Genomic DNA, 13,354 nt, shown 5'->3' with positions numbered 1-13,354 from the left:
GGGTGCCATTGTTAAACGCTGAAGCGCATGGGTATTGATGCGCCTTGAATTGCAAAACATCTGCCATTTACTTGGAAGCACTTGAGCGGGATTGGAATTAAATCATGGAGCAGACCTTTGGTGTGATGTCTTCGTAAAACAAGACTTAGTGAGACGAAATCACGCTATTTTAGCTTGATATGTGTGAACAGAAACAAAACAAAAAAACAAACAACAACAACATGTACCCACATTCGCAATCTGCTGTCACGCTAAACTACTGCCGTTATTTCGTGAAAATACGGGTCGTCTTTTACCTCGCTTATGTTGTATGTGATGGATTTATGATCATAAAGTAGAGATAAATGTCTTTATGTCCCCAAAGTGTTCTGTAAATTGACTGTTTGTTGTACTAGAGCGGCTCCAACTACCGGAGACAAATTCCTTGTGTGTTTTGGACATACTTGGCAAATAAAGATGATTCTGATTCTGATTCTGATTCTGATTAAATCCCTCCAGTTAGTTTGAAACAACGATTCGCAGACTAAAAACGAACCGAGAAACATGATGTGATTGCTTTAAAGGGATGGAGAGCACACCCGAAAAGTCCCATCAATCTCACTCACATCAGCATCACTTGGGATCGAGCTTGAATTGAATGGACATTTTCTCGCCACACAAATCCCACGGACGCGACCTGAAGTATATTTTTGTTTAGTTTAGGGACCATTTGCCAGCCAAGGATTTCCCAGGGCCCCCCCCCCCCACCCCCCCTTTATCTGACCAAAGGGGAAAATTGAAAGGTACAACTGAAAAGATACAGGGGCGTTCCTGCGATTTTCCTCGCTCCCTATGTTATTTTTGCGAAACACACACACACACACACACCCACACACACACAAACACACGCACACAAATGTATCCCTGCAGCAGAATGACTGCGTCTTGAGCAAAATGCCTTAAGGTGAACAATCGGGTCAAAACAAATAAAATGAAAAATATTAACGTTATCGCAATGTGAATTCAACAGGAAAGAGTACATAATGAAACGTGAATAAAATCACAGTGCTGAGTCAGGCATATTTAAGCAGAAGAGTCACGCAAATATCATAAAATCTTAATAAATGCTCCCAATCTCGAATAAGAACATTGCAACAATACAACAAGAATATTGTAATTTTACAAGATAAATCGTAATATTGTAAGAAGAAAGTTGATTCCAAAGGAGCAAGCAAGTTCTGAAATATCGCCCAACAATAAATAAATGGCGTAAATGGTAGAAAATGAATGATCCAAATTACATGCGAGGAAAAAAATATTACGGCAAGAATTCGTACGAGATTTCACGAAATGTCGTAAGATTGTGAGAATAAAAAATATGGCTCGCACAGAAGCTGCGATTTGAGCAAAACTTGAAATATTACATGAATAAACAATAAAGAAGAGGATCAAACCTTTTCTAAAGTAGGCCTATTGCCAACAATATTTATTGTTGATCATTTACAACTAAAAATGGAAGATTTACATGAAATATGTGAAGTTATTGAATAATGTCAAGAATGGCGTAATTATACAATAAAAATCGTATAATGTGAGAATTAGGCTAAGTGGTAAATGTATGCGAAAACATGTATTCCACAGATCAAGCTGCAAATTCAAGTCAACTAAATATCATGGTCAGATGATGAAATGTGGTTTGGAGTTGGCCTTTAAGCCCACGGCATTATAGTCGACAAATCGAAACCAATTTTTGATTAACACGCCTGCCGAGTTAAGCAACGTGTGCGGCGAACGCAAGTCCGAAATTGGTATGAAATCGTCAATTTGTTGGTGTCAGCATTGAGCTGCTCCCCCCACGGCGCCATATGCCGCCCTAAGTGGCACCATTGAGCAATTCGTTCCCACTTTCACGGTTCATCCTCCCAGTCTCCCCGTCGTCCAGGAGCAGTGAGTGAATAGCCGCAACAAAATGCCAATTGAGCCCCAGGAATTATCACATCAACCCCCCCACCCCCCCCACCCACCCACCCCCCGCGGTCGCTGCATGAAATTGAGGTTCACTTTCAAGTCAACGGGGAATGCCTCCCATGTATTAATATTGGATTGTTACACGTTGTACAAACATAGACCAGTGCAAGGTTTAATGGACGCGAGATTTTTGTGTTAAAAAAAAAAAAAATCATCTCTTCCTGTATGTAAATCAGCAAAAGTAACCCTTATAGCATAAAACAATCAGTGAAATAAAAACATCTTATTAGGGTCGCTATGTATTCAGATTATTTTAATTGACCTATTATTGTGGCTGTCGCAGTTTGCAGTGGCGCATAAGTATTGTGGAATACTGGGAGTTCTTTCTAATATTCTTGAAATAAAAACAGCTCTCAGTACATTGCAGTGTACTTATAAAAAACAATTAAAACCACAATATATAGGCTCTCTCTGTTTTTTTGGTACATTTATGTTTTGGACCGAATTAGAATAGGCAGCTGTGGTTTGTGGTGTGAAACATTCTGTAGGTCTTCACATATTCACAATTAGAGACATTGGAGCGGGATTTTTCTCCAGTACTGTATAGGGCATAACAAGTCCGCAAAAATATTTGTCTAGTACTGTAGATGTGTTTTTTTGCTGTTATTTGAGTGAGATAAATGGTTAATTTTGCACCCATGGAGACTTGATTAGGTGGCTAATCTAATATTCGTGCTTGGGTTCCTTTTCAAGGTAACCGTTAAAATCTGTTAAATGTAATTGAGGGAACGTGTCGTAGCTAAATAGCGCCACCAAGTGGTGATTGTACCCCCTTTTTAATGTTGAAGATGACGAAAGACAAGTCGTGTCGCATGACTTTTGGACATACTTCATCATTAACATAGCTGCAGATGAGAACACAGATTTACAAAAAAAATAAGATGAGCTTTGCAATGAAATGCAATAGTGCAACTACTATGAAATTAAGTAAAAAATACACTGTTTCCTATGGGCAAATTCAAGTTTTAAGTGAGCCTGTAGTATATTTTTGAACAAATAACAACAACAACAAAATCATCTGTTCCTGTATGTAAGTCAGCAAAAGTAACGCTTATAGCATGAAACAATCAGTGAAATAAAAACATCTTATTAAGGTAACTGTGTATTCCGAATATTATATCTTTAACATTAACATTATTATAAATAAAAGTAATCATTGAAACAACGAAGTGTAATTTAAACACAGTTATAAAACCACCTTATTTTATTTTTCAATTAAATATTTTTCAGATTGAATACTCTTTTTCTACAGCGCCAATATTTATTTTCAGTGCCAAAACGTAATAGTAATCTTGTGTTTCCATGCGTGCAATTTTTTTTTGTTTTTTGTTTTTTTGTTTTTACAGGCACAAAATGATTTGAGAATGCTCAGTCAGTCAAACGCTACAAAATGGAAGTTGGCTACAGTGAAGGCCTGAAAGGACTTTTCATCCAAGTACAGTATTAAAAATGATGCTTGTATGTAGAATAATGCCACAAAACCTCTTTAATGGTATTAAAGCTGAAAGTCTACATTTTAATCCCATCTTCCATTGCTGACACTGACATCATAGCTACCGAAACTAGCAAGAGCGTCTGGTTCTTGCTGTTCTTGGTTACACACAATTGTTGTCACCGTGAAAGAGGTTGAAACCCTTGGTAGTTTGGATAAAAAATGGGGTCATCTGGCCAGTTTGGTAATACTGCATGTCTCTGTGGTCTGTCGAATTCACAAGACATTTTTTGGGATGACTTTGGGAGGACTTTAAGTGATGTCCTGATTGAAAAGGTCTGGAGGTAATCAGGCTTGGTTGTGGTCAGTGAAAATGAAATCAGCTTTTCAAAAAAAGTGATTAGCGACAGTTAAGTCCTGATTTAACTGGGGGGGGGGGGGGGGGGGGGTCACTTACTTTTCACACAGGGCCAGGTAGCTTTGATTATGTATTTCCCCTTAATAGATAACATCCATCCATCCATTTTCTGTACCACTTATACTCACTAGGGTTGCGGGCATGCTGGCGCCCATCTCAGCTGACTCTGTACGAGTGCCCGGGTACTCCCTGAACTGGTCGCCAGCTAATTGCAGGGCATAAAAAAAACAAAACAAAAAACATTCACACTCACATTCACACTTACGGGCAATATAGAGTCTTCCATTAACCTACCATGCATTTTTTTGGGATGTGGGAGGAAACCGGAGTAAACCCACACAGCCACGGCGGGGAGAGCATGCAAACTCCACACAGGCGAGGCCGGATTTGAGTCCTCAGAATTGTGGGGCAGATGTGCTAACCAGTCGCCCACTGTTCCATAAATAGAAACGCTTCTTAAAAATGGCATTTTATGTTTACTTGGGTTATATCTGATATTTAAATTTGTTTGATGATCTTAAACATGAAAGGGGGGGGAAAATGCAAAAAAAAAAAAAAAAACAGAATCAGAGAAAGAGGCAAATACTTTATCACAGCACGTACGTACACTCCAATTACCGTAACAAGTCAATTGAAATTGAAAAATAATGACACTGAAGAGAAGTAAATGCACTACCACTTATAAGAGATGGACATTAAAGTGAAATCTAAAGATTGACATCGGAAAAAATTCCACATTCTCGCAATAAAATATTATATCTTTTAATGTCTCTAGACCCATTTCATTTTTCCAAATGAATCCTTATCAGTACCAATACAGTACATGTTTTGGTGCCCATACATTTTTTCCCACTTGAGGCACAAAATGCCAAAACCTAATGTCAGTGTGATGTCTCGTAGAAATGTCAGTCATCTGCACAAAATGGCTGTCCACCTGAATGACAAATGCCATATTTTAGTGAAACTTCTTAAATGAAAGATGAAAGTCCACACTTGAGTTACATCTTGTTTGTTTTATTCCCAAGCCATTGTGAAAGTGTATTGAGCCCAAAATCCTAGTGTAAGTGTCTAAATACTTCTGGACCTAGTAGTTTAAAATGAGGGTGGTAATCACTACAGGCTACTACTGGCTAATTGTTTTGGTGTAATTCTGGATTATACCTTGAAAGTACTGTGGTGTGTTTTTGTGGGGTTGAAATATGATGATGTAACATTTTGGGAGGAAATACCACAAGAGGAAGGAGTAGAGGCTGGAGAGCACTGCAAGAGCATTCAGGCTTGGGATGAACTTACCCCTGTAAAACATATAAATAGTCACAAAGACGATCCAGGTGAGGATCAGCAGGAGCAAGCAGAAGGTTATCGCTTTGGCCTCGTTGTAATTTTTGGGGAGGTCCTTTCCCATGTAGGAAAAAATGAAGCAGAGGGTGCATAAACACAAAAGCAAAAATATCGGACCAGTGGCCGCCTTAGCGCTGATTTCACAGCTCAGTATGATTTTGTCTGGATACCATGTCGTCTCATTGTACGGCTTGGGGGTGGAGATCCAAAAGGTACTTAAATGGAGGACGCATTGCGTTCCAAACATCACCGTGACGACGAGCCACTGTCTGTGATATTTCATCCACCAACCGTGGAGCTTGGGGAACTTGGCGGCAATTTTAAAAATACAAACAATCTGAAAAGCGCGCACCACAAAACATGCAAGGCACATAGAGAAAAGCAATGAAAACAGCATGAACCGTAAGACACATGACAAAACGGAGGGCTTGCCAAAAAAGAAGAAGATACTCAGACTGCTCAGACCGAGGCAGCCCAAAATGAGGAAGCACATGTGACCGCCAGCGGACCTGACGACTGGCGTGTTGTAGTTGAGGGCAAAGATAACGCTCGTGGCGACCCCCAGGCCCAGCAAGAGCAAGGTGGCCGCAATGATCAATATAGCGATGCTGTCCTCAAATGAGACGTACTCCACTTTTCGCAGGGTGCATGATGTGCTGGCTTCTGACGACCACTCTGTCTCCTTACAGTCCACACACTTGTATGCATTCTCTGTGGTGCACACAAAATTAGGCCATTTGTACACATTGGCACTAAAGGGTTGTTTAATGAGAGAGAGAGGAGGGGAGAAAAAAAAGCACTGGGACACTTGTAAGTGCTAATTGGGCAAGGGGCCACATACTGTACAGTGGAACCTCGAAAAGCAGCGCAGAGGTGGGAGACGAATTTTGACCCTACAGTGGGTACGGAAAGTATTCAGACCCCCTTAAATTTTTCACTCTGTTATATTGCAGCCATTTGCTAAAATCATCCATCCATCCATTTTCTGAGCCGCTTATCTATGTTAATGAATTTTTCCGTTTTTTATTTTTACCAGAGCCTGACTTATTTTGACACTATGACAGCTAAGAATGTTAAAAATGTACTTAAAGGTTTTAGGATGGTGACAGTTTGACTTTAATTCATATTGTAAAAAAAAAAAAAAAAAAAAAATTATATGAAGATTTTTGGTTGACAAGCATCCCGGAACAAATTGTGTTCGACCGCTGAGGTTCCACTGTATGAGTAAACGCTCAAGGGGCATTCTAAATGGACCCTTGATGCCTCACTAATAGAACCCTGTGACTTCTTACAGCTAATCAGGTAGGAACAGTAATGATTATAATTCTAAATGAAATATGAAATATCATGACATTTAAATTGTATACTGCATTGCAACAATATAATATCCTGGGGGGGAAAAAAAAAATCAGAGAAAAGTAGGCTACTGTGAGGTATTGGAAAAAAATCAACATAATTAGCGAAGCTGAACACTCATCTTTGTAAAGGCAGACATGTTGATCATATGACTGGTTCTCATTAGATTTTGTTAGAGTGTACCTAGTGATGTAAGTGTCCAGTCAGCGCAGACTTTTAAATACCAAATGACTCGTTCCTTTGTTGAGACTTACTGTACCTGAGATGTTGATATAGGTTCCATCAGGACATTCCTCACAGGTGAAGCAACAGTGGTGAATTCCGTCTTGCTTCTTTGCAAATCCAACAGGACATTTGTGAGAGCATCGTGACGTTGGTACCTGCACAAGACAAAGGGTGTCGCAGTTTCATAAATTGAAGAAAACTTGTTCGATGCAGGGATTCCCATTCCGAAGCGAGATTGATACTAACAGCATTCTCTGTGATAAAAAACAAATCAGGTGAGACGAAAAAAAAAACGGCATCAAATGTGACGACGAATAAGAAAGAAATAGCCCACCTTCCACTTTCCATGCCACTGAATTTTCGTCTCATCAATGACCAAGTTGACTGAGGACTGCAATTCAAAGTATCCGATCTCCTCTATTTCACCACTCTTGTTCCAGAAAACGATAGAAAACGATCCAAATTTGGGGTCCCCATGCTCATCAAACTGAATGCTCTGGTTCAGCAGTGTGAAGTTTGACTTCTTCAGCTCCACCAGAACCTAAAAGATGGAACGCATGGTCACATAAAGCACGTGCACTTCATTCCAAATAAGATTTTGATGCTTGTTAATTCCACTGTTGAAAATATCATCGTGGAAAAACTTACTTAAAAATACTTACTTAATACTAGAAAGGAGGATAGGCTACATTGCTGATTTGCTATTCTCCCTCTTACCAAGAAAGTATCCTGCCAGTTGTTCATTGGGGATCTGCATTAAGCTTTCACTTTTATGTCATATCAAAGAACGCTCACATGAAAAATAATATTGGTAATATTATGAATGTGAATAGTTCAAACGGTTGGAATAAAAACCCACTCACCTTGTGTGGAAACACAGAAATATTTCTGTGACATGTGTGTTTCTCACATTGCAAGACATTGTGTAAGGCGTGAGCGATGGAATATACGGCCGAATAAACAGAAAACGAATAGGTAGGGTCCATGGAGATGATATCCTGTGCACTCAGATTCGAGCAGTTGCAAATCTGATTGCAAAAACGACGCTCCTCTGCATCTTCACAAGGGCCTTTGCTTTTGGAATCAAGGAGAAATTCACTAAAACCAGGAATAGTCAGCAGAGGCTGAGACACTCCCAGTACTGTTCCAATTTTTTGGATGCCTTTTCTCTTTGGGAGCTTCTCATTTAACGACCAGGTTTCGACCGCTAGCCACAGCTTGTTTGTGACCCCCACCTGTATCGCTGACTCAATGAGAGCCTCGACTGACAATTTGGGAGCAAAAACAACAATGGTTTTTATTCTGTGCGCCTCAATATGTTGGAACATTTCAGAGTAATTTGAGCTTTGTTTGAAGTCCATGGCAAGGGCCAGACAAATGTCAGTATCCTTAATCAAGTTCTTGAAGAGTGCCAGGCCGTCATTGCCATAAGCATCATTGCTGTAAAGGAAGGCCACCCATTGCCATTTGAAGTGCTCCATGATGGCTACAATCACTTTGACGCTGTCTTTATTGGAATGAACGGTGCGCAGGAAAGATGAATATTTCGCTTTTTCTGAAAAGGCCGAGCTGGCAGCTCCGTAGCTGACCTGTTAAAGGGATAACAGAGGAGTTGTCAGTTTTCACTAACAATAAACAAGCAAATGGCATTCACTTTTTTGTTGCATTGCCAAAAGTATTTGCTCACCTGCCTTGACTCACATATGATTTTAGCTGGCATGGTGGACAACTGGTTAGCACATCCGCCTCACAGTTCTGAGGACCCGGGTTCAAATCTGGCCTCACCTGTGTGGAGTTTGCATGTTCCCCCGTGCCTGCGTGGGTTTTCTCCAGGTACTCAGATTTCCTCCCACATCCCCAAAACATGCATGGTAGGTTAATTGAAGACTAAATTGTCCGTAGTTATAAATGTGACAGTGAATGGTCATTTGTTTCTATGTGCCCTGCGATTGGCTGGCAACCAGTTCAGAGTGTACCCCGCCTCCTGCCTACAGTTAGCTGGGATAGGCTTCGGCATACCTGCGACCCTAGTGAGGATAGGCGGTGGAGAAAATGGATGGATGGATGGATCCCATTCTAAATACATATGGTTTGATATGATGCTGGTCTAACCTTTGTAGCTATAAAAGTTTAAAGTCTTGCGGGAAGGCTTTCAACAAGGTTCGGGAGTGAGTTTATGGGAATTGTTGCCAATTGTTCCAGGGACATATTTGTGAGGTCACACACTGATGTTGGACGAGAAGCCCTGGCTCACCGTCCACTCGAAATCAACCCAAAGGTGTTCTATCGACTGTTTTTTTGTCAATGTCTTTATGTCTCAAAAGTGTTCTCCGTCAATTGACTGTCTGTTGTCGTACTAGAGCGGCTCCAACTACTGGAGACAAATTCCTTGTGTGTTTTTTGGACATACTTGGTAAATAAAGATGATTCTGATTCTGATCGGGTTGAGGACAGGACTCTGTGCAGACCACTCAAGTTCTTCCATACAAAAATTCTCTCATCCATGTCTTTATGGACCTTGCTTTGTGCGCTGGTGCATAGATATGTTGGAATGGGAAGGAACTGTGTGACTGTCCAAAATCTCTTGGTATGCTGAAGCATTCAGAGTTCCTTTCACTGTAGCTCAGGGGCTAATATTTTGGACATTTCCAACTTTGTGGGAACAGCTTGGGGGGGGGGGGGGGGGGCATTCCTGTTCCAACACGACTGTGCATCAGTGCACAAATCGAGTTTGACAAAGGCACGGATGAGAGTTTGATGTGGATGAACTTGACTGGCCTGCACAACAATCCTGACCTAAACCCTATATAACACCTTTGGGTTGATTTCGAGTGGACAATGAGTCAGCCCTTCTCGTCCCACATCAGTGTGTAACCTCACAAATGCGCTTCTGTAAATATGGTCATAAATTCCCTTAAACACACTCCTAAATCTTGTGCAAAGCCTTTCCAGAAGAGTTTAAGATGTTATACTTGCAGAGGGTGGACCGATGTCATATAAAATGGATTAAGAATGGGATGTCACTTAAATTCATATGAGTCAAGGCAGGTGAGCAAATACTTTCGGCAATGTAGTGTATATAAACTGCAGTTAGTACATGTAGTCCTAGCTTCTCCCCCAGGATCACTGTTATATGTCACATATTATTTGTATGAATGCTTAAAATCTCAAGAAGTTAAAGTGGAGCTATTTATGCTGCAAATGTTGAGAGTTAAGAATCCACACCAATGATGGAAAATTATGGTATTTATTGTGTGTCTCCAAAGTCACAATACACTTCCTTTTTCTCTAGTTCGGTTGAGGTACTGTATCATTCGGACAGACATGAGTCCATTTGACAGCCTAGGCTTTGCAGTTATCATTCCCTTGCCCATGCCTGGCCAACTCGGCCATTGTAGCAGTGTTGCGAAATTGCCACCTGGCAAGAATAATTTCTCTGCCAGTTTGCTTCATAGAGTGATAAAGCTTTACCTGTACCGACTTCAGGTTATTACGGGTCATAATCTTCCACTTGAAGCCTTTGAACATGAAGTCAGTAAGAGTAAAGCTTCATCACTCTGCGAAGTATCTGCTGAATCGAACTTTTGTTTATTCTTTGTTTCAATGCAGCCTCCAGACTAGACTTTCCACAAAGGCTTGGTCGAGCAATTCAGTTTTCATCAGTCATGGTAGTAGCAGGCCGTCCACTGCGTGGTTTATTAAGAACGGATCCTGGTTCGAGACTTGCCACGGAAAGCGTAAATTGTACTACACGTGTGACGGCTATACAATGCCAGATGGCAGTTTTGCAATGCGGTCAATTGTCAAGAGCATATGCCAAGAAAAACTGCAAACCTAAGCTGTTAAACACTGTTGGCCTCGTGTCCATCAATGTCAATGACACCTGAAAGGAGATTGAAAAGAAAAATGAACTATATTGTGACTTTTCAGACATCCTGTATATCACTAACATTGCTATTTCTCAAACGATGCAAACACAAAAAACAAAATAGGTCTTAATGGAGTCAGAGTGAGATATTAAGCCCTTATTTCCCCCTAAAATGACTTAAGTGAGAAAAGCAAAGCATGTATGGCCAGCAACCAATGAGCTTGCTCATATGTCATTCGGACAGTGCCTGTCGAGGGCATATTTGCATGTTTATTGGAAATTGCTAATTGCTATGATATTCCTTGATGTATTCACCAGCATTATCGCCTGAAATAGATTTGTTTCCTCTGGAATTTCCGCTTGGCGACTGCTCTTCTCAGCATTCACACTCGGTTTTGTAGAGAAATAATTAGCTTTGAATGAGACAGAAGAAGGCTAAAGCTGGTCTGGTACATACTATGCCAAACGAGTTGTGGAGTGACGTTAAGTGGTTCAGAAACTGGATGGAGGGATGGCACTAGTACCACCAGTGGTATGCGGGCTCCCTCTGGTGGTACGCGAAGAATAAATGAATTAATGCTCAAACTGTGTATGCTACAGTGGCTTAACCGTTAGTTTTCTTATTTCTTCTTTTTTTAAATGCAGTTAATACATTTGTGTACAGTTAAGTTGAATTTAACTTCAGTAAAATACAGTCACATTTAATATTTTAGAAACGTGGTATCATTTATTTAGGTCCAAATTTCTCATTCATGTGCAATACAATTTAATCATTATTATTAAAAAACATATATTTTCCAATATTCAAACGCAGTGTTAAAACTGTGCCTATGTTACTGCGGATTACAATAATAATGTTTTTGGGACTAAAACCTGGGCGTTGCTTTTGATGATGGTGCTACTTAAGAGAGCCGAGTATTTTTTGAGGTGGTACTTTATGTGAAAAGTTTGAGAACCATTGCAGTAGAGTGTAAAATAGGGCTAAAAATTATGTGGACATCTCTTTGTCAGGGCATTAATGAACAGACTTCTTCAAAGTGCTGATCAGTGAGCCGGTTATGGGGAGTACATACTTTCGAGTTTGAATAGAAACTGTAAACTATATGAAAACAGTTGTTGTGAGAGTCACCAGTGGAATGAGATCCATCATGAAGAGTGGCGCTACAGTCAGGGTGTCGGTGCTTGTAAAAGGGCCCACCACTCCTATGACTTCGGAAGTTGCAGACAGATGCTGGTGTTCCGCACCCCAAGGTCGGATCAATCCGTTGGCTGAAATGAGGTCAAAAATACCAGGGAAGTTCTTCGAAATGGAGCAGTGGTCGAATATCTTGTAGCCCAGAGACACATTGGGCAAGAGTTGGGTTGAGTTATTGATCTGCTCCACGGAGAATCTCATCAGCTGAAACCTCCGATAACTTGACAGACTAAAGGCTTGACTGCAAGGAGAAGTTAATTTGATAGACACCTTTTCATCATCAAAAACAACAGATGCCAACGACACAGTACACTTACACACCCCTTCTTACTACAAGCACAATATGAAACATTAATTGCGCAGACTTACCCGGAGCAGTGAATGGCTTCTGGTCTCTCGTGGCTAACAGAGCTAGCAGTGTGAATGTCAAAAAGTCCACCTATCAAATAATCTCCATTCAGGTTGAACTGAGAGTTGCATTGAGTCCATGCGTGTAAAACATTTCCCATCAAAAACAAAGAGACAAGAAAATGCATCATTCTCTTCCTTATCTTTGACCAAGCCGGTGTAACCCATCAGTATGATACTTCTCTGCTTTTAATAAGTAACATGATGCTTCTATTGGCAAAACCCCATGTGACTCCGGAATGCATGATTAGAATTAGCATTAGTATCTGAAAAGGATGAGGGTTTCACAAATAAGTATGCAAAGAGAATCGGGACTGGCTGTGAAGACTCAGCGACTATGGTGAAAACAATCTCAGCAAAAACAAACTAGGTTATGAAAGAATTCTGGTCCAAATTGTACTAGCAGAATGATTTTTGCTTATTATTATTATTTTTTTGCTTTTAGTCAAACATAATATTTTACTAGGCTTGAAAAAGCAGTGGCAGCTGAAACTAGATCATGTAAATAAATACAAGGTCACAAGCAAATACATGAATTCAACCAGTCAGCCATGTCACATCCACTTACAAATGTGCTGTGTACGAACACAACTGATTTGCAAGCAGTTTCCCCCCCATGGTCACACGACTACAGATTCTCTTACTGTGTGTACTACAACATTTAATTCAGAGGAAGCTGTTTTACAGGTAAGTGTACAAGTCACAGAAATGTGCCCCTTATCCTATCTGACCAAATAATAGCAAATTGGTGCCAACACAATGCAGTTTCTTCATCTGACTATAGGATCATAGGACGTTACAACAGTTGTGAAAATTTGTACTGCTTTTTTTTTTTTTAATTCAGGGTCTGTCAAGTGTGTGATTAAAAAAAAATTTAAAAAATAAATACCCCAATAGTGTAATCAAAACGCAACAAAAACAACAATTTAAAACAAATTCACTTTCTAATAGATGAACCATGCACAAATCAAATACAGGAACTGTATAAGTCCACAGAATTTGAAATGTAATAGGTGCAGTGCATAATACTGCTTCTAAGGTTAGATTAGATGTATCACAACATTCAGTAAAACCGTGCATGAGACACATGCTTTAGTATGGCCT

The 13,354-nt window shown here is 40.2% G+C and overlaps 1 protein-coding gene across 1 annotated transcript; it reads right to left on the bottom strand.

The window, feature by feature from the left end:
* Positions 1 to 4,976: 4,976 nt before the first annotated feature.
* Positions 4,977 to 12,381, bottom strand: LOC133408437 (taste receptor type 1 member 1). The gene is made up of 6 exons (XM_061687423.1): positions 12,212 to 12,381; positions 11,777 to 12,083; positions 7,643 to 8,368; positions 7,114 to 7,320; positions 6,814 to 6,934; positions 4,977 to 5,909 (listed from the first exon to the last, which is right to left on the bottom strand). The coding sequence occupies exons 1-6, from the start codon at positions 12,379 to 12,381 to the stop codon at positions 4,981 to 4,983; spliced, it is 2,460 nt and encodes an 819-aa protein (XP_061543407.1). The 3' UTR covers positions 4,977 to 4,980.
* Positions 12,382 to 13,354: the final 973 nt, after the last annotated feature.

The sequence above is a fragment of the Phycodurus eques genome, chromosome 1 (genome assembly GCF_024500275.1).
Source record: "Phycodurus eques isolate BA_2022a chromosome 1, UOR_Pequ_1.1, whole genome shotgun sequence".
NCBI classification, from domain to species: Eukaryota; Metazoa; Chordata; class Actinopteri; order Syngnathiformes; family Syngnathidae; genus Phycodurus; species Phycodurus eques.
Note: the sequence above shows the minus strand (reverse complement) of the source record. Positions and strands in the feature narration are given on the sequence as shown.

Excerpts from the sequence above, each read along its gene's own strand:
- LOC133408437 (XM_061687423.1), bottom strand. The coding sequence starts at position 12,381 with ATGATGCATTTTCTTGTCTCTTTGTTTTTGATGGGAAATGTTTTACAC. Across the intron at positions 7,321-7,642 it reads TTTCTGTGTTTCCACACAAG|GTTCTGGTGGAGCTGAAGAA; the intron begins GTGAGTGGGTTT and ends TCCATCTTTTAG. Across the intron at positions 6,935-7,113 it reads AGTGGCATGGAAAGTGGAAG|GTACCAACGTCACGATGCTC; the intron begins GTGGGCTATTTC and ends TGTCTTGTGCAG.